Source organism: Syzygium oleosum, unplaced genomic scaffold (genome assembly GCF_021117445.2).
Source record: "Syzygium oleosum isolate NSW1041296 unplaced genomic scaffold, Sole_v2.1 Sole_v2.04, whole genome shotgun sequence".
NCBI lineage: Eukaryota > Viridiplantae > Streptophyta > Magnoliopsida > Myrtales > Myrtaceae > Syzygium > Syzygium oleosum.
In genome coordinates this window covers 6,245,842-6,267,193 of record NW_026607488.1, presented here as the reverse complement: position 1 = coordinate 6,267,193, position 21,352 = coordinate 6,245,842, and the positions used below count along the sequence as shown (strand labels likewise).

General features: G+C 40.1%; 2 protein-coding genes across 2 annotated transcripts; both read left to right on the top strand.

The window, feature by feature from the left end:
* Positions 1-4,148: 4,148 nt before the first annotated feature.
* On the top strand, positions 4,149-6,690 carry LOC115674256 (uncharacterized). The gene is made up of 4 exons (XM_056310510.1): positions 4,149-4,713; positions 4,833-4,947; positions 5,146-5,260; positions 5,553-6,690. The coding sequence occupies exons 1-4, from the start codon at positions 4,613-4,615 to the stop codon at positions 6,359-6,361; spliced, it is 1,140 nt and encodes a 379-aa protein (XP_056166485.1). The 5' UTR covers positions 4,149-4,612; the 3' UTR covers positions 6,362-6,690.
* Positions 6,691-16,132: 9,442 nt separating this feature from the next.
* LOC115666689 (G-type lectin S-receptor-like serine/threonine-protein kinase SD2-5) lies at positions 16,133-19,733 on the top strand. The gene is made up of 2 exons (XM_056310464.1): positions 16,133-16,435; positions 16,937-19,733. The coding sequence occupies exon 2, from the start codon at positions 17,158-17,160 to the stop codon at positions 19,591-19,593; it is 2,436 nt and encodes an 811-aa protein (XP_056166439.1). The 5' UTR covers positions 16,133-16,435; positions 16,937-17,157; the 3' UTR covers positions 19,594-19,733.
* Positions 19,734-21,352: the final 1,619 nt, after the last annotated feature.

Below are 21,352 nucleotides of genomic sequence, written 5' to 3'. Positions count from 1 at the left end.
TTGGGACTCGTGTGGAAATGGTTCAAAAATCGGGTACCACAAAAAAAAACTGATCAAAAGCCAAAAAGAAGTTTGTGCAATTGAGTCGAGTCGCAAAAATCAAGTCTTACTTTTAAGCTCCGTTTATTTCGCGAAAAATGAATGATTTAGAAAATATTTTTTGAAAAATGATCACTTATATCTCTTGAAATAATTAGTTAATGAAAAATATTTTTATCATCGACAATAATTCATATTTATACATTTTCATGGACGATGAAAATATTTTTATTTCGTTTTTTTTGTGACCGATAAAAGAAATCACTTTCAAGAAAATATTTTTCAAATCATTCATTTCTCGAGTAAATTGCCACTGAGATCTAGCCTTAGGACACAGTCTGAGCCGCACCACGATGAGACTAGCTACCTTTGTCTTCGTGGAAGCCACTCAGGCCTTCATTGCAATTCGCCGATTGTCACTACCGCTGTTGGAGGGCTCGACGTCGCCGCCTGATTTTGAACCACCACTGAAATCAAGCCTCGGGGCTCTGTTTTGGGGTCGCCGGCGTCGTCACATCCTCTAATTGCTTGCCACTAGCCACCATCTAAGCTCCAGCCATCGTCAATCGCCGTCAAGCTCTTGCGATTGATGAAGAATTGGCCGCGTTCAGTAAAGAGGAAGATGAATGGAGAGTGGAGCTCAGGCCGAGGAAAGAAGAAAAGAGCGAAAGAGAAAAAGGAGGAAATATATATATATATATATATATCTTTTGACAAAAATGCCCCTGGGCATAACTAGAAAAATGGCACATGATATGCACATGCTCGCCGGCAGGCAAAAATTCAGCCGCCAGTGAGCTCAGGCCCTTGTTTGAGACACGATCTAATTTAAGTTTTTTTTTTTTTGAGAAAACGGACCAACTTTAGCTCTTATTCTTTTGCCGGCAGAAAGGGTAGGGAAAATCAATGATAAAAATTTTCTCTAAACTTAATTTAACGACTTCCTGAGTTTCGAATTTATTTAAATGATCACTGAATATTTTAAGAAAAATATGTTTCTGGTTAAACTCATTATTTCCATGATATAATTGAAAATACATTTTAGGACATCGCTGATATTTAAGTGCATTCGAGCGTTATGTCATGTCATGTGACACATTTGTATCAGTTGTATGACAAAGTTTAGAGTATGTTAGTAAGATTGCAATCTTTCTAGTCTGCACTTTAGATAGTTAGAAGTGCACAAATTTTAGGCATTAACACCGTTTCAATCCGGTGAAATATTTTCAAGATATTTTTTATCTAGCATGATTATTTTGGATTTAACAAGAAAATTCAGAAGTTTAAATTCTTGTCAGATAAACTCGCGTTTGGATGATTTGTCCTTTTAATCTCTTTCGATAAGTAAGAACTTAGTTCCACAGATAACCCAAAGCAAGTGAACTCAGTTGCGAAGTCCATGTCTCCCAGAGCCTCCACACATGATAATGGAAGTCATTCCAAGTTTAGCTTGTACAAGATAGGAGGGAAGAAGGACCATTGAAGCAAGGGAGAGAGACCAAGCTAGCTCAACATCCCAGTAAGCTGGAGCGTCTGAATCGGAATCCATACGGTCCTCGCGTAAGAGCCTTTTGATGATGAAGAGATGATCCCGCGATTCAGCGGCAAATGTCGCACGAACCGGGTTCAACAGACAAGCTCCAAGGCATCATTCTATCTTTCATGGACGTCCTTCGGATATGAAAATCCAGGAGATGAAAGGATGCTTTGGTATGTTCAAAGGAAACCGAAACAGATGAGACCGAGCTTTTCGATTCGTTTGCACACTCCACGCACTACTTACCGAGCAAACTTTGCTTCTGGCAGCCGTCCAACCTGTCCCGTCTTCATTGGCATTAGGGAAATAAAATTCGACGGATAGCAGCTTGAATGCGAACCACAACGTCAGATCGAGCATTAGGCCACACCCAATTCAGGTTGGCAATCACAGCAGCAAACTTAGCTTGAAAAGACAGAGCCAGATTCATGAATATTTCTGAAACCACATCTATCCAGAAGAGGGCCATTTGGATGCTAATGATCATGCCGGAGAAAATTATTATTGTCATTTCCAATGATCTTTTCGATCAAAGGTTTGGCAAGCTTTCTTAATTTGGAAATTTCTCTCCATGAATAAGGAGAGGAAGCTGTAATGGGAAGAGAATAAAAGCTCCTTCCCTTTAGCATGTCAATGTCCATCCATGCCACCCAAAGAGAACCAGCCTTAATCATTTGTCCACAAGATATAACGTAGAACACAACCCTTCCAGAGAAAAGAGACGCACTTTGAATCCCTTTTGGTCACTTTCTTTGGGAGGATGAAGACCCTGCACCAATAATTTGCAATGCTTTGGAGAACAGTGGAAACCAGTTGCAGTCCACCTGCAAAAGAAAGATTCTTGAAGTCCAGCCAGTATTCCCTCTGCAAAATCCTGTGCATCAATGGCTGACACTCTCTCACTGTTAATTTCCCCGGTATGAAAGGCATCCCAATTATTTTAAGTGGGAGTATTCCTTGCTCAGAGCCAGATTTCTCTATAATCTCAGCAAGAGAGTCATCATACCAGCCAACTGTACAAATTCCTGTCTTCATGGGATTAGGTCTCAAACCTGACAGTTGATTAAAACTCATCAAAAAGCAATAAGGCCTCCCTAACTCCCCTCTCGGCTTTTCCATCCAAGAAGATGACCAAATCTGGACGAGAATGCCGCTCGCCATGGCTTGGAAAGGCACGTGCGCTCGCCGCCGGCAAGGCCAAGAATCAGTCGGCCGGTGAGCTGGAGATTGATTTGAGACTAGCATGCTCCAAGAACTTGTCATGCCCCACTTCTTAATTTCTCAAAATGCTTAGTGTTCATCAATTTACGATACATTGGGGACTTAGAAATCACCTCTGGTAACCTCATGCTTAAAAAGTAAAGTGACAAACATGTAGAATTCTACAATCATTCCAGACATGTTCTCAGTCACCCGCTGAGGGAACCGAAAGAAGGCAAGGTTTTAGATTTTACATTTCACGTGCGCTACTCTCTCCCTCTCTTTCTACCTCTTTTTACCCACTAAAGTTAACCAAACGAACACGTGGGAATGCAGGTGAGGCCTTTTGAATGTCCCGTCACAAAAAGGCCTTTGCGAGCAGTCCTCACGAAGGAAAAGCGACTGAATATAGAGAGGTTGGGGTTTGCTGGCGACCCCCCCTCACCGATAGCGACCCCTATCGCCACCCTTTAAATATTCAATCCACATACATTTTTAAATTGATATGTGTATAGTATCTACCTTCATGAAAACATATGTAAATCCCACAAACGAACGAGAACGACATGAAATATTTTAATGCCCCTATTTTTATGGGTAAGCCGAATAGAAAAAGACGTGGGTGTTTGATGAACCGCAAGCCTCGTACTTGATATAAATTATAGGCCGGAAATCGGCTATCATACCATGTTGAAACATCCGCCCCAAAACTTAATTTGTAAGTTTAAAGAGATCACAAGCATATAAACAATACATATAATACGTAGACAAGCAGCATGAGATATTTTAGCAATCGCACTTCTCCTTATTATTCGATTTTTTTTGTTTAATTTTTCTTTTTAACGCGCTTTCGGAGTGCATCTAGAAAGTATTTCGATCTTTTAGAGCAGCTGTTCTGTAATGTAAAAATAATGATATTTTCTTGTTTAATTTTTCTCTTTCTATATAGTTTCTTTATAAGTTTTCTAAAACACTAGTAAATAAAATCTTTTTTCTTTTATGTTTTTCAGTAAAATCTTCTTTTTAGGTATTTGACTGGTCAGGATATGCCCATCTATATATTATATATATAATATAGAGGAAAAAAATAAATGAAAAAGGAGAGAGGGACTCGTGGGGCTAGGGGAAGCAGGCATGTGGATGAGTGGGGGACACCCAAGCCATCAATTCAACCCCCTCTCCCAAATAATTGAGTGCCAGGTTTTTGACAACAAATATTAAAAAAACAGACAAATCACAAAAATTGCCCAACCCCTCTTTTCATTTGATCCAAAAATTAGAAAAATGCTCATCAAGAATCAAAATCTATTGTGCTATTTTATATATATATTTTTTTATAAGGAATGAACAATGCTCAAGCAGAAATTTTCAATAATGTATTCATGGTTTTCTGGAGTTATCTTCTGCATCTCTTGTTTGTGGAAATGGGTGTTTAAGATAACGTGACAAGCAGATTTCAGCCAAATATATCATCAGTAGTTTCTCTTTTAATAATGGAAATGGGTCCTATTCAACTGCGCCCTGCTCTGTACAAAAAATCTGTTTCCCCTCTCTCTGTCTCTCTCTCTCCATCTCTGCCCCATACCGCTTTGCTTAAGTTTTGTACTGGCACTGATCAAAAAGCGTGAGAGCGAGAGCTCAGAGTCACAAGTAAGGAGAAGAAGAGGAAGAAGAAGAAGAAGAAGAAAGCTGAGGTCACCGCAAGTTACCGCAAAGCTTTGATCTTTTCCTCTTTCTCTCTGTCTCACATTCCTCGCAAGTCGCAAGAAGCAGAGCTCTCTGTTTTTTTTTGTTCTTTCCATATTTCTGGGGGTTGCTGTTCTTTTCTTGAAGAGGATGCCTAGACCTGGCCCGAGACCTTATGAATGTGTTAGGAAAGCTTGGCACAGTGAGAGACACCAACCCATTAGGGGTTCTCTCATCCATGAAATTTTCAGGTCCATCTTTGACTTTCAACTGTTTTTTTTTTTCTTTTCGGTTGGTTTCTTCCTGAAAATGCTTGTGTATTTGCATGTCTTGTTTGGTGGTAACCTGTGCTGGTTTGTTGGAAATCTAGAGTCGTGAACGAGATTCATAGCTCTTCTACTAAGAAGAACAAAGAATGGCAAAAGAAGCTTCCTGTTGTTGTCCTGAAAGCTGAAGAAATCATGTACTCCAAGGCCAATTCTGAGGTAATAGTAATTCTTTCTCTGTTCCAACCTCGAAGTTTTCTGTCACAAGCTCACAAACCTCGACCGAGTGCAGAGAATTCAACAATTGAACCTAGTCTTGTACATAGCGGAGGGTGTGCATTGATTGATTTCCTTTTCGCTATCTCTTTTTTTTTTTTTTGGTCGGCCTTTTCGCTATCTCGAATCCATTCGAAATAGGCAGAGTACATGGATCTTGAAACGCTTCTGGACCGTACAAACGATGCTATCAACACAATAATCAGACTTGATGAGAGTACAGAAACTGGAGAGCTACTTCAGCCATGCATTGAAGGTGACAAAACCTGAGTACATCTATTTTCTTTTTCTGTTTTTTCTTGTAAAGCTCTCATCTTTATCTTCCTTATGACATTGTTCTTGCAATGTATGATATATATGGCTTGTTGGTGTAGATTCTTGATTTGCAATGTCTATGCTCAGGCTCACTTTTTTCAGTTAGTTGATGTGATATGTTTTCTCTCCTAATGTTGTCCGCGTCCTAGCTTTTCTCGCCCCTTCACCTTTTTAAGTCAAATTGTATAATCCGTTCATTCTCTTTTAGTTATTCGTTATAACTGTTCTTGTAGCTGCCCTTACTCTCGGCTGCACGCCGAGAAGAGCCTCGAGGAGCCAAAGGAACAATAGCCCTCAGCGATATCTGAGCGCGAATTCTCAAGAACAGACCGGTGATCCTCATGGCATTATGAAGAAGTCTAGTTCCGGAAATCAGACAATTATATCAGACCCGGTTTTGTTTTATCCAAATCATTCAAGACTTGAGTCTATTACATCAGCTAAACCGGACTACACATCTTTTATCCGTGCTGTGAACCGGGCGTCACCCACTCAAGCTCACCCAGCATCAAAACCGTACTCGGTTTATCCCTTGTATTATCACGGTAGTCGCCCACAACCCGAAAGAAATCTATCCCATTTTGGACCACTGTGCTCCCGGTCCAACTCCGTGGGAAATTGTCAAAGCCATCCAGTTGAAAACTTAGATGCATCAGCAATATTCAAGCCACCACCTGAGATCGTGTGCGATTTGTCTTTGCGATTGGGCCCTCATTTGGTCGAAGGCATTGGTGCCGAAAAAAGTCAGCCGCGAGAGATTGTAGACATGGGCTGTAATAGTGCTCGGGAAGCAAGCATATTTTGTGACCAAAGACTGAGAAGAGACTGCAAGCTTCCATTCTTACGCTGGGAAAATGCGGATCATCCATCTACCATATTCTCGACCAAAAGGAGTTTCCAGCGTGAGCAATTAAAAGTAGACCAGCCTGTGAGAAAGAAGAGTGCTCTTTGTGGTTATTATGTGGAGGATCACCAGTGTTGTTGGCACCCAAAGCATCCACTTAAGCATAATGATGAAACATTGAGAAGCTCAGGTTTGTAGATCGATCGATCTCGGTGTATGCGGCTTAAATCTTCTGCGAAGAGCTAGCTGAATGTGTAGTTGCAAATGAACCTGCTAGTTTCGTTAGGATCAGTATAGTGCTGATGTGTATACTGAACTTGGTCTTTTGGTAAGCTCCTGACTAAGCATGGTTGTACGAATTAGCATGCATTAGCTATGCACCCTTAGCGAACAAATCTGATGAAAGTTGTCTTCTGATGAGTTTTGCCATCAGATGATTAACTGTGACTAGGCGTAGCAGCTGAATGTACTTTGAAACAACGGTTTATCTTTAAAGAGGTAGATTATGTGGGGGAACATATGAAACATGTCTGCCTTTGTTGGTGATGCTCTAACATCATATGAGAGTTGTAGGTGGACAAACTTGACAGTGTATATAAATGAAGCAGAGACGGCAGATGCAATGTATACACGCATGCTGCTAACTAATGAAATGTACAGAAACTGGTCTTTTCCATCTGATCCTTGGCATTTGGGGGACCTCCTCCTGCAGATTCTGCTTGCTTTGGCTTGGCATGTTTCTGAAGGCTTCATCTGCAAAACCAATAACGCAAAATTAATAAGAACCAAAAAATGGGTGGAGATCATGTGGAAAGGAGGGGAGGGCAGACGTGGCTACTCGCCAAGCCTAGCCAGCCCAGCCTGATAATTTGCTAAAGAAAAACTGCTAATGGGGTGTCGTTTCGGTGGGTGGTAAGCGGGGCCCGTTTTCAGATGGGTCAAGTAAGTGGAAGAAAGATTGATTTCGTGTTGAAAATTTGGGGGGGATGAAAAGGGGGAAGAAAAAGTATGGCTGTGGGGCTTCTTTTTGTGTGAAGCTGTGGGGGGCACGATGTACATGATAATGTATTCCTCCTTCGGCTTTGGCTTTGGCTTTTGCTTTCAGAGAGGGTCGATGTGACTTGTGACTGGAGAGAGAGAGAGAGAGAGAGAGAGGGAGGGAGGGAGGGCCTCTTGGTGTCGTAAAGGGTCGTGAAAGTGATGGGTGAATGTGTGGTTCGGGCTTTGCCTTTCTTGCAGGCAAGGTAAGGGGGGTTGGTTTTGTATTTGAGGTCTCGTTTTGGGACTGACGGTGCGGGTGATGATGATGGAGTCCATTGACTTTCGTTCCGGTGCGCAAGACGGTTCCTCTACATGGAAATTGTGGGAGTTGGTTTCTTTCTTTTGTATGGTTTATGGTGAGAACACCCACAAGAAAGTAGGTATGGAACACTCGAATCGACCTCTCGGTGAGTAATGCGCAGTCAAAGTCGTGGTGAGGTGACCTGTGTGTGGAGCTTTTCGTTGTGTACTCTCGGCATGTGTTCAGCTCACTTCACTCGAGCCAGTAGATCGGGCGGTGGTATGAATACGGAGATTTTGGGTGGGTACATCTGGCCTAAGTTAGCCAGCCATCAGATCACGTGAGTAAATATGTTAGCCTAGCCTAGACCACATAAGTCGTTAGCTCACTTGGGATCCGCATGATCTAATAGATGGCTCATATGAATTGGGCTGATAAAGGTCGGGAATATTTGATAATTTTATTCAAACGTGGGAAATCCATGACCTGTCACCCTGGCTAATCGATATTTGCTTATGGGCATAAATTAGATATAAGCTCAATTAACAGCCATTGGTTGCTGATGGTTATGCACTCATTTATGGGGATAATTATCCAAAAAGTCCTAAATCTAATGTGCGGTAGCCAATTTAATCTTAAACTTTTCAATTATGTCAATTTAGTTATAAACATTTTGACGATTTGTCAATTTAGTCATAAAATCTATTATTTGGATATTTGACTGGAATGACTACATTGGCAAATCGTCAAATAGATTTAGTATAAATTGGCACAATTGAAAGGTTTAGGAGTGAACCAGCCTCGTTTTTTACTCTTTGGACAATTTTTCCCCCATTTATGAGTTATTTCCATGTGCACATGTAGGTTTAACGCCATGAAGGTGGTGGCGAATAATGAAAGTAGCAGAGGATGAAAGTAGTGGAGGAGTTAGCATGGTGGGGAATACTTGGGGGATAAACATAAGAAATCGGAGGAACAACACCTCGGTGGTCGAGGTCAATGGCATCCACGTCTACTCAAGATTGACGACGACCACCACCGAAGGTCTCAAATTCGAGGTCGTCGATGTCGTTGATGGTACGCCGACCCGAGTTCTGAGGTTCGAGGGAGATGGAGGGCTATGGTAGTGGCGATTGTGGTGGTGAGAGGTAAACGGCAATGGTTTTGAAGTTGTGGCTGTGGTCATGGGTGGTGATTTCGAACCTCTGATGTGGTCGTAGGATCAAATACTGGCCCAAACATGGAGCTTTCTTTTTTTGGTAACTCTTAATTTACTGTGTCGTTAAATTATACCGCAAATTACGTGGGACCCACATGATTTAAGAGCTCAAGAGAAGTGCTCTAATTAAGGTAGAGAATCAGACAATTTTCCCCAAACATGGGAAAATCATGACATAGTGGAAATCTTGTGACGTATATTGCCTGAGCATATATATTTTTTTAATTGTATATGCCTGTTCGATATATTTTTGTGGGCATAAATTAGCTGTAGCCCAACTTATTTTAATGTGCACATGTAGATTTAACCACATTAAAAGGAAAGAACGCTATAGTTTTGAATTTCATTTCAATTTAAAAAATGGATCAAATAAATAAATTATATTTGTTAAAATTATAATTGAATTAATGTCTTTATCGGGTGCAATTTATGCACTTAATTAAATAAAAAAAACTTTTTAAAGAATCAGTAATAATTAAAAGCAAAAGTAGTGCTAGCTTTTTGCCACGAAAAGAAGAAAGTGTATGTCCAAATTTCTTTCATTATTCACTCTATTTACCAGAGGCTTCTTTTGTCTTTGTATTTTTGAAGAATTTTATGCTTAAATTGTAAATGAGTTGTTGACGGCAGATTAATTAAATCAAACATAGTAAGTAATGTCAAATATAGTTAATTATATTCCAAATTATTTATGATAGAGTAAATTACTCCTTCGTTTGGTCTAAAAATTCAGCAAGAATGGCTAGTCCTTGCCGTCCCCAAGAACAACCATTTATTCCTATAAATAAAAATGACAACATTGTCTAAGTAATAATTTTTTTAATCAAGATCTATAGGCATTTTGGAAATATGTGAATGTGAGGGACTAGACTTTTAGTTTATCCGATAAATTTCAAATGAATGAACAAAAAAGGCACTACTTCTTTCTATTTTATATCATTTCTTAAATGATTAATACCACGAAGAACCTCAAATTGATACGCCTGTGGCAAATTTATCATAAACTAATTTTTTGATCACCAAAAATCCCAAACCGGTACACCTGTGACAAATTTACCTTCTGTTGATTTTCATTAAATTTTACCGTCAAATTGCTAAATTAGACGACACGTGGCAGTTAACGGGTGTACCAATTTGGGGTTTTACCTCTCCGTTTGTCACAGATTTACCAATTTGTGATTTTTCATAGTATATATCCAATTTAACGGAGGGTAAATTTGTCGCAAGCATACCGGTTTGGGATTTTTTGTGGTAAAAAACTTAGTTTGAGATAAATTTATCACATATGTATCAGTTTATAATTTTTTATTATATTAACCATTTCTTAAACAAAATGTGCCATTGCCCTCTAAACTTTGTGCATGGAATTGAGCAATGGGCTTCCTTTAAATCCAAATTAGAAGTGGGCCTCTAAAAATAAGACTAGGTTAACCTAACTATAAGCTTATATTATCAATACCCTTAATTTATAGCAAGCCTTTGATTTAAGGGTTAATATCACCAAAAACTCCAAACTGGTACGCGCGTGACAATTTTACCTTGAACTTTTTTTTTACCACCAAAAATCCCAAACTGGTACACCTGTGACAATTTTACCCCAAACTTTTTTTTTGCCACAAAAAACCCCAAACTAGTACACTTGTGACAATTTTACTCCAAACTGGTAAACCCGTGACAAATTTACCCTAAACTATTTTTTTGACCATGAAAAACCCCAAACTGGTATACCTGTGACAATTTTACCCTAAACTAATAATTTTTTAATATTATTTTTTATTTTTTTCGATTTTTTTTATTTTTATTTTTTTTTCTTCATTTTCAACCTCTAATCGGTCGCCGGACCGGTTTGAGATTTTTTTTGGTATGTTCAGGGTAAAATTGTCACAAATGTACTAGTTTGGGGTTTTTTGTGGTATGTTCGGGGTAAAATTATCACAGGTGTACCAGTTTGGGGTTTTTGGTGGTCAAAATAATAGTTCAGGGTAAAATTGTCACACGCGTATCAATTTGGGGTTTTTGGTGGTATTAATCCTTGATTTAATTGCCAAGGTTTAAAACAAATAAAAAAAGGGGGGTTGCTAAACACTGTTCAAAACGTGAAGGAGGATTTTCATTTCACATGAGAAAATGGCGTTGTATCTTGTTCAGCACGGCATATCCCGCAAGAGAAGGAAGTCGGAGATGCCCTTGAGCTGGAAAAGATTCCTATCTAGGGTTTTTTTAACTCATTCTTAATTTACCTAAATAAAATAATATTGCCCCCTTAGTCTAAGGTGAGAAAATTTATCCGTAAGTTACCTGATTTATGTATTTAATAATAAAGAGTTGTTACACAGCCCCTTTATTTATTATTCTTTTCTCGAAATTAGGGAAAATTCTTAAGGTTAATACAATGAAAAAACCCCAAATTGATACACATGTGATAAATTCACCAAAATTAATTTTTTGACCACCAACAACCTCAAACTGGAACGCATGTGACAACTTTACTCTCAGTTAGTTTCCATTCAATTTTACCGTCAAATTTTTCAGTTAGATGATATGTGACAATTAACGAGTGTACCAGTTTGTGGTTTTACCCTCCGTTTATCACGGATGTACCAGTTTATGATTTTTTGTGGCATTAATCCAATTTAGCATAAGGTAAATTTGTCACAAATGTACTAGTTTAACATTTTAGTGGTAAAAAAATAGTTTGTAGTAAATTTGTCGCAGGTATACCAATTTGAGGTTTTTCGTGGCATTAACCCACATTCTTAACTAGGCAACCCTAACATAATGACATAATCTGCAGCTCTATCTGATGATTTTTTTTAAAAAAAAATTCCGACTATATGACTAATATCGAACGCTTGGAACTAGTCTTGCATATAAAATTCAATAATGAGGTTTGATGACCTTAAAGTGCTTCCGGATCTTGTTTTTGACTCTGGCAGGTGCGCGCTATAAATCACTATATTTAAAACTAAAAATAATTCACTCATAAAAATTAAAAATGGCTTTTTCTAATCAACACTATTGACGAGATATCATATAAATAAAATGGAGAAGTTGGCCCAAAACAAGAGTAAATGAATGGGGGAAGAGAGAGAGATATCAATCACATTTATATAAAAGAATGACTATGAAATCTCAATAAGAGCATCACCCTTATAATAATGACGTTATATTATTAAACAATAGCAACTAGTAATTTAAAAGTCTCCACATATTCTCATCCAACCTATTATAGATTCTAAATTTAAGAGTCTATTTGTTTCGTGAAAATTTTTTCGAAAATCATTTTTCGGATTTGGGTTTGGTAGAAAAATGAGTCAATAAAAAATATTCTCATAGTCAACGAAAAACCTAAATTAAGTTCAAGAAAATGGCTTCCTCTTTTACAAATTAGAAATAATTTTGTAAACTATGACTGGACACCGATGCATAGGCCCAGGACCTTGCTATTGGGCTTGGGACTTCAAGGCTAGCTCGGCCCCCCAGCGGACATGCTCGGATCCCCGGCGGCTGTGCCCGAGACTCCAGTGGTCCGGCTTGAGTAACCTACTCTCAAACCCAGGTCGCCAACAAATGAACCCTAGTTCTCCATGGCCGACCCAGGGATCCTAGTGTGGTCGAATGACGCGTAGTATAACGTGAATTAAGTATTTCCAACGTGGACACCCACGTGTGTGTTCACATCATCTAAATTTCATCCATACCATATGCTGAACCTTGACTAGATTTGCTGAATTTTTCTGGACACGTTCATGTGGACATCTACATATTTTAGTCGCGTCATACTTTGGCATCGTCCAACAGCTACATCAACTAAATTTTGTCGGAATTGGTGGCGGGGGGACTTGATTAAAAAATGCGTGAAAGTACATTGACAAAAGGTAAAAGATTTTGGCAATGTAAAGTATAGGTTGAGATAAATACTCCAAATTCTGGTTTCCAGTGGTCGGTCCAAATTTTTTTTTTATATAGTCACGATTTTCAAGAAGCAATCCATATTATTGCACATATCTTATCCTAACACTAAGGCCACCTTCTGAGCAGTTTCAAATTGTCAAACTGTCAATCTGAGCTTGTGGTTTCATGGGACACTGTTCTTTGTTAGTTCCATAAGTGAAGCATGTTTGACGGTCCTTCATGTGCATCATTCCTTACACAGTAAACATCCGTTGATTGAATTAGTATTTAAACTGAAGGCTAGAACGGAATTTGAGGATCTTGTCCATCTTCAGACAACCGAAGAGAGAGTATCTCGGACAAAGCAGTAGAATCAAATCGGCTGTTTTATGTATTTCCCGCCGCAGTTGCAGGGATTCTGTTTTTCTCTTGCTATTATCTGTTAGTGAGGCATATTTGCTAGCTAGGGTTTTCTTACAAATGCTAAACTTAGTAAAAATGTATGTTCTAAATCAAAGAACGTCCTCAAGTTTATTTTGGACTATGTTTCTTTACCGGACTAAATTAACACGAACATTTCATCGTTCATTTGCGAGTGAGAGGCGACATCGAAGTCGACCTCACATCTTGTGTTTACTGTGGTTATATATCAACTTTACTTATGTTTAGATGATAGCTCAAAGTTTTGAGTTGAAATTATCGTTTAACAAATGACATGGGAAAAAAAAAGGGGATGACATAATTCAACTTTTCACGATGAATTGAACGAGAGTTTGCCATTTTGATTGAAAAATGTCAACAAGTAGCTTGGTCAACTATAAATCGATATGGTTAGTAGTAAGACTTGGTAAAAGAGAAAAATCTTTTTTGGCTAAAAGGTCAACTAATAATATGCTTAGTTTAAGAATTGACCTAGCCGCGTTTTCATTTACCAACAGCCACGTCAACAAATTCCGGAGAAAATTAGTCGGAAAGTTTATGACTAAATTGGCATCCATAAAATAAATTTATGACCGACTAGACAATTTCCTCCATAGAAGTCTATCTCTTAGGAAAAAAAATCAAAAGCTAATCTCTGCTGTGGTTAAAAGAATTTGTGATAACCGTGCACCGTGAATTTTGTTAAAACATCCCACGTCTTTATCTATAAGTTTATAAGTTTATTATATACATGCGATCTCCTTGTCACTGATAAGCTTAGACCCTTGGGCTGCGTTTGGTCGATCGGATAAAAGCCAGGATAGGATATGTTTTATCCTATTTTGTGTTTGGTGGTGGTCCAGGATAGGATAAGGTCGGATATAGACCGGATATAACCCAGATAAAAAAATCCGGGGGAGGGGGGTGGGATAGACCCGGATAGGATTTCTAATACCTATTTTTCCAGAAACCCTACGCTCCACTTGCCGTCATCTTCATCCCCACACCTTGTGCGCTTTCACCAAAAAAATTTCTCGGCTTTTTTTTCCTTCACTGACTCCTCCGGACCCGTGAATAGAAAAAACAAAAAATAAAAAATATCCTATCCGACTTTAAATTCGTAGTCCACCAAACAGTGGACAAGATATGAAATCCGGACGACCAAACGCAGCCTTGGGGTTGGATAATCTAAGATGGTATTGAAACCGGTTCTGTCCAATTCATTTCGAGTGTGCGCGGCCGGGGTTACACCCTCAACGCAATTGAAATTTTATGTGGGGAGGGAGAAGCCGCCGTCGAAATTATATTTTATGCACGTCCGTGACCCGAGTGTGAATACTAACAGTTGGCCGCAGACCATTGACCCATCCTGTTCACTCACGTTCCTCCAACTTTGCCATAAATACTTCAACTGCCTTTGAATCCGTCAACTTTGAACAAGCATCATTGCCAGTTTGGATTATCTGCAAAGTAAGTGCGTTCAAGCTGTTTCGGCCAGGAAAAGAGGAGATGTTACTAAAGAACAGCCCTCAATTCTTGTAATGTTTCTTAGTTTTTTTTTTTTCTGTTCTTCTTGATAATCTCTGCAGGACTGTTCTTTGTTGCACCCTTTGTTACACCAGAAAGGTTTCTACAGCTTTAAGTTTCGAGTTTTCGCGATACGGGATGTATCTAAATTACGGCGAAAAATGCTAACTCTTTAGATGGATTGGTTATCCGCGGGGAGGGAGCCGACGAAGTTCTTGAGATCCTAATAAGTTAATTGACCGATCGAGCATGTTCGCATGACATGTATATGCTTTTCTACGTAATGACACTCGTTGAAAGAGTATACAGCTTCAGGTGCTGTTTGACATTCATGTTTGAATAATATAAAAATTGATTGTTGGATTTGGGCACGCTCATGGCTGGATTCTGGATTTGGACGTCTTGATTTATGGTGGGTGTCAGAAGAAGATCGAAGACAAAAAGGAAATTAGCATGATTTATGGAGGGCTATTTTTGACTAGAGCCTCCACCATTAAATGCTTTCGTAAGGAAACGATGAGCTCTTGTTTGGTTTTTTTGTCAAAACCGTGAAGTTCTAACCTTGTCAGAAGGAGCAAAGGCTTCATGGTCTTTGGCTCATTTAATGTTTGTGTTTATTTTGTTGTTGACATTTTCTACTTTAGGATGTTTCAGAAATTAATTTCTGATCAGTTTTTTTTATTTTTATTTTATGGATGTATTTTTTAAAAAAATATCCGTTTTATAACGACATAAAATTTATGTTTTCGAAATAAAAATTTATTTAATAACGGCACAAAATTTTTCCCTTCCAGACAGCCGACGAGTGGACAGCCGATGGGCGGCGGACGGCAAATGGCAGCAGGAGGTGGGCGGCGAACGGCGAGCGGGAGACGGCGGGTGGCTGCCAGAGGCTGGTAGGAGACGGCGGCGAGCGAACTGTAGGAGGCGGCGGGTGACTGCCAGCAGCGGGAGACGGCGCGCAGCAGGGGAGCGGGCCACAACGGCCAACATCAAGAGACGACGGCCGGTGGATGGGCAAGATGCGGAGGACGGCAGGCGGGCGATCGGCTAGTAACGAGGGCGAGCGATGAGAAGAATTCTTATTTCTCATTTCTCATTTTTGTTCCAGAAAATAGAAAAGTAGAAAAATTTTACTTCTAATTTTTGTTCCAAACGTATTTCTGAAATTAAAATTTGTTCCCGAAATAGAAAAATGAAATTGCGTTACCAAATGGATTTTTGTTCCAAATCTATTTCAGATACAGAAAAATTGAAAAATAAAGAAACAAAATAATTATCATTTGCAACCTAAGTGTATGGGATGCTTTTTTTCTTCATCATTAAATGTAGTGTAGGTATTGTGCTTTTCTATATAAGGGCTTAAGGTGAGTGTTGTATATAAATAGAACCCATTGGAAAGAATTCTAAGAACAATTTCTCCCTCCAACTTGTGTACTCGTCCCAAACTTACAAAGTTATCATTATTCCTTACAATTCAAACCACAAGAGGCTTTGAAAGAGCGGTTTTGTTGACCTGATAAAACATGTGATGTTATGGCGTCGAACAAACGTGAAGCTCTTGCCAAATTTTTTATCAACAATGTGTTGACGGGATGCGCAAATGTGTGGCCTTCAGTCCAAAAAGCTGATAGAGTCTGCATTTTTCTGGACTGGCAAGTCAATGATTAATGTCAGACCTAACTGCTAAAAAAGAAAAATATTGCAACTTGACAACTTCCCCATCTTATTATCAAGAAAAAAGAAATTGGATCCTTCCAGTTGGTAAATGAAGTTTGAATAGAATAATAAATAAAAGAGACAATAATTTTCTTGCTGCAGATCTCTCCAGACGCTACCTCGTCACTGAAGCAGAATCCAAATTGGAAGGAAAAAACAAGGACTCTTGTCTGAAATCTTGTTCTTTTCAGAGTTTAAGTAAGTTGATGAGGTAAGAGCTCAGATTTTTTCTCTTTTGATGGTCAAGATTGATTTCCAATTTGTGTTTTTCCTTAAAAAGATTTTTTAAGTGGATCTCATTTGTTCTTGAAAGCAGCAGTTCCGGATTTGTAGTCGAAGACAGCCCTTAACTGTCTCATCATGTTGTTCTCTTCTCATCCGTTGTATCTTTAAATTTGGTCATATGATAGTTTCAGATTTGGATGCAAAAACTTATCTTTTGCATCAGTTCAGGGCTCAAAGTTTGGTCTGCAAATTGCTTCTTCCGTGTAGACGTTTTTGCATGGGCGCATGTGCTTGGCTCTGCTTCTGACTAGTTTTGAAATTTCAAGAGCCATTTAACAGTGAATTGCAGTTTATGAAAGTTACATGAGAAAGCGATAGTAATGAGTTTCTATTTGTCTTTTTGGGTTGTTTTGATTCGATCACTAGGTGTTACGAGCAAACCTCTATATAGTTGCTGCAAATTCATCTGTAATTCTACAATTTGCAGAGCTTTTTCAAGGTTTTCAGGAGGAGCATGGTGGAATGAAATTCAAGTCTTTTAGCTGGTTTTTTTTCTGATCATATGAGAGAAATAATGATGAGATATGGTATCAATGGGACGATTACCCTCCGCATTTGAATCTTCAAGTATCACCATCGATATGTTTACTTCGATCGAAGTTCTTGTTTTTCATCCTTGAAGGTGGAACACTGGTTAGTTCAAGGTCAATGGCTGTTGCTGGAAATTTGTGGCTCTGTGTCATCTTGCTGTCTAGCATCTCATTGGAGGGTGCTCAAAATAGAGACAAGATACACCCAGGATTTCAAGCGACTCAAATGGGTTCGATCGACACTAGCGGGGTGTTTCTTTTGTCCAACAGCTCGATTTTCGGCTTCGGCTTTGTCCAGGCCTCCGGTCCTACTCTATACTCGTTGGCTGTGGTTCATTTCCGCAGCAACACCGTAGTCTGGTCTGCAAATAGGGACAACCCGGTTACGAATTCTGATACATTTGACTTCGATGAGAATGGCAACGCATTTCTACAGAAAGCAGGAAGCACGGTGTGGTCAACTAATACCAGCGGCAGAGGAGTTTCCGCAATAGAGTTGCGGGATTCAGGAAACCTGGTTTTGCTCGGGAAGGACAGTACAGGGGTTTGGCAGAGTTTCGACCATCCTACGGATACGCTCTTATCGAACCAAGATTTTACGCAAGGGATGAGGCTCATGAGCCCCGGGTCCAAGAACTTGACATACACTCTCGAGATTAAATCTGGCGATGTGATCCTTTCTGCTGGTTATATAACGCCTCAACCATACTGGTCGATGGGGAAGGACAGCAGACATCTGAAGAACCAAAACGGTGGTCAAGTAGTCTCGGCCACGATGGTTGCGAATTCATGGAGATTCTACGATGAGAACGGGACTTTGCTGTGGCAATTCCCCTTTTCGGATGGTAGCGAACCTAATGCCACTTGGATCGCGGTCCTGGGAAAAGACGGAATCATCTCATTCTCCAGCTTGGGCAGTGGAGGAACGCCTGATTTTTCTCCCGTGAAAATACCCAGTGATGCATGCAGTACGCCAGAGCCTTGTGACCCGTATGAAGTCTGTTATACCGGTAACATGTGTCAGTGTCTCTCAGTCCTCACTTCTCATCCAAATTGTAGTACGGGGTTGGGTTCTCCTTGCGATCACTCAAAGGCTTCAATCGATCTCATTAGTGCGGGGGAGGGAATCGGCTACTTTGCGCTTGGGTTTGTCTCACCCTCACTGAATGCTGATCTCAATGGATGCAAGACCTCTTGCCTTAATAATTGTTCATGTCTCGCATTATTTTATCAGGATAGTTCTGGAGATTGTTACTTGTTTGACAGTATTGGGGCCTTGCAGGGTTCTGATCAGAATTCTGGATTTGTCTCTTACATTAAGGTGCTCACCGGTGGTGGTATGAATGGCGGCAGTTCTCAGGACAGCGGAAGCAACAAAAAACATATGTTATATGTTATCCTAATTTCTGTTTCCACATTCTTCGTTGTTCTCGGTCTGATTTATGCTGGATTCAGATATTCCAAGGCAAAGCCGACATTACCCGAAGCTCCTCAAGAGGCTTCGGAGGAAGAAAACTTTCTTGAGAGTTTATCAGGAATGCCAGTTCGTTTCAGCTATAAAGAGCTTCAAGATGCGACTGATAACTTTTCCACGAAGCTAGGGCAAGGCGGGTTTGGCTCGGTGTACCGAGGTGTCCTACCAGATGGGACAAGATTGGCTGTGAAGAAATTGGAAGGCATCGGTCAGGGAAAGAAAGAGTTCCGATCTGAGGTATGCATCATTGGAAGCATCCATCATCATCACTTGGTCAGGCTGAAGGGCTTTTGCGCGGAAGGAACTCACCGGCTTCTAGCATACGAGTACATGGCCAATGGATCTCTCGATAAATGGATCTTTAAGAGAGACAACGAAGGCACATTAGATTGGGGAACGAGATATAACATTGCGATTGGAACGGCAAAAGGACTGGCCTACTTACACGAAGATTGTGACGCGAAGATTGTTCACTGTGATATAAAGCCAGAAAACGTGCTTTTGGATGATAACTTCCTTGCCAAAGTCTCGGATTTTGGATTGGCTAAGCTAATGACTAGAGAGCAGAGCCATGTCTTTACAACACTCAGAGGCACGAGGGGCTATCTTGCACCAGAGTGGATAACCAACTATGCCATATCCGAGAAGAGCGATGTGTACAGTTACGGGATGGTTTTGCTCGAGATAATCGGTGGAAGAAAGAATTACGACTCTGAGCAAACATCCGAGAAATCTTATTTCCCCTCCTATGCTTTCAAGATGATGGAAGACGGGAAGCTGAGAGAGATCCTTGATTCGGGTCTTGAGACGGACGAAAGCGATGAGACGGTTTCTACTGCTATTAAAGTTGCTTTGTGGTGCATACAAGAAGATATGAACATGAGGCCGTCAATGACTAAAGTCGTCCAAATGCTTGAAGGTGTCTGTTCAGTTCCTCAGCCGCCGACTTCCTCTCCACTGGGTTCTCGCTTCCTTCCGACCCTTTTCAAAACAGCCAGTGAGGAAGGTACTTCTTCAGGACCATCAGACAGTAATAGTGATGCAAATCTTTCAGCAGTTCGGCTTTCAGGTCCAAGATAACAGCAAGTTGTTACTTTAAGAAATTTTTTCTGCTGTATATGTTTTGCATATATTAGCCTTTTAGCCTGTAAAATATGAAAGTTTTACCCAATTTTGTAGGTTTGGCTATTCTTTTAGAAGTGTGATCACATTTTTTCCTCCTTGCTGTCTGTAGCATCAGCAGGTGCTTTTTTATAAGGAAATTTAACCACAACTAGTTGATGATTCAACTATGATAGTTGATGAGATGGTCTAGTATTCTTTCCTATTGGAGATTTGAGTTCATGTTTGCTTCATGATCATTGCCATAATAAGAAACATGAAAGTGGACTATCTGTGTATTCTACGCATTACGACCACAAGGCTCAATATCTTTCTGGTCATCCTGATGCTGAAATTCCTATTAAATTTATGAACTTGATTGCTAGTATGCACGATCTTCTGAACTTACATGGCCATTCAGCTTATACCAAGTTTAAATGCTAGCAAGTAGAATGTGAAATCAGAAATGGGACATCCCAAGGAAAAATAAATATTTTGGAGGCTCGAAGGACAGTCAGAATATACAAGTGGTATCAATTCCTTTTGAAACTAAAAGGCCTGTGAACAAGAACAAGGCTCCGATATTTAGCCTCAATGGGAGCTAATTATCACTCTCTTGGGAGGTAATACTGGAAGAGTAGCCTCAGTCCCGCGAAACACGACACTCAAGTGTCACGGTCAAGAGGTTTTCTAACACCAAGGACCGTGACACATCGATGAAGACCCGTCCAAAACCCAATGGAGCTTCCGGAATTTTCCCAAGGACGGGCGAAACGGTAATTGTGCCGGGGTTCTAGAGAGTTCTTGGCATAAATGCCGGTAGTTGATAGCTCTCGGAATAAATGTCGGTAGGTGGTCGACGAGAACAATACGATCTCGGCCACTCGTCTAGAAATCAATCAATGGTTGTAATCCGAGGCCCTCTACTATATAAAGGGGTGTCCCCCTCATTTGAAGTATCCAAATAACAAGAAGCATTTCCTTTCTCTTCCAGAGCTTCTCTCTCTAGGTTCTCTCTCTACGATCCGAGTGTCGAGCGAGTGAGCGATCGGAAAAAGGCTTGGCCTAGGCATTCCAACGATCCAAGGAAGCCTAAGTCGCTGCACGGGTCGTTCCCAAACTATCGGCCCGTGACAAGTGGTATCAGAGCAAATAGAGAGTCGATCCAAGGAAGCCTAAGTCGCCGCACGGGTCGTTCCCAAACTATCGGCCCGTGACACAAGCATATTTGTTCAGCTTTAGGGGTACTTTGAAGTATAAAAGAGGTTAACGGTCGTATTGAAGATATTTAACAAGTATTTGCCTGCAGAAGTTCAAGATTTCCTTATCCTGTGGGTCGATCAGATTGCATTAATAATACAGAGCGGTCTCTATGAATTAGGTTCGCTTTTAATGATTCGGAGATGCATCTCCTGGGGAATAGACCCTTACCACCCATCAAACTGCCATTGAAACGCGTAAAAGACTTTGTGAGTTGTATCTAACCGAAACTGACGAATTTATCGGTTTGGCACCTTTCAAGTTCTGTAAAGTTTACGGTCTGCTTATTGATAAGATAGATAATGACTTAACCTCGAACTATTACCTCGAATGACGATGCGGTTTTTGAGCAGCACTTTTCTTGCTCACAAAATTGAATAATATGATGACCCAATCGAGGAGTCTAGTTCATAACCTTTGCAAGTCACCTTGAGAGCTGACATTGGATCAAGTTTTGGTGCCTGTCTGCTTCTAACGA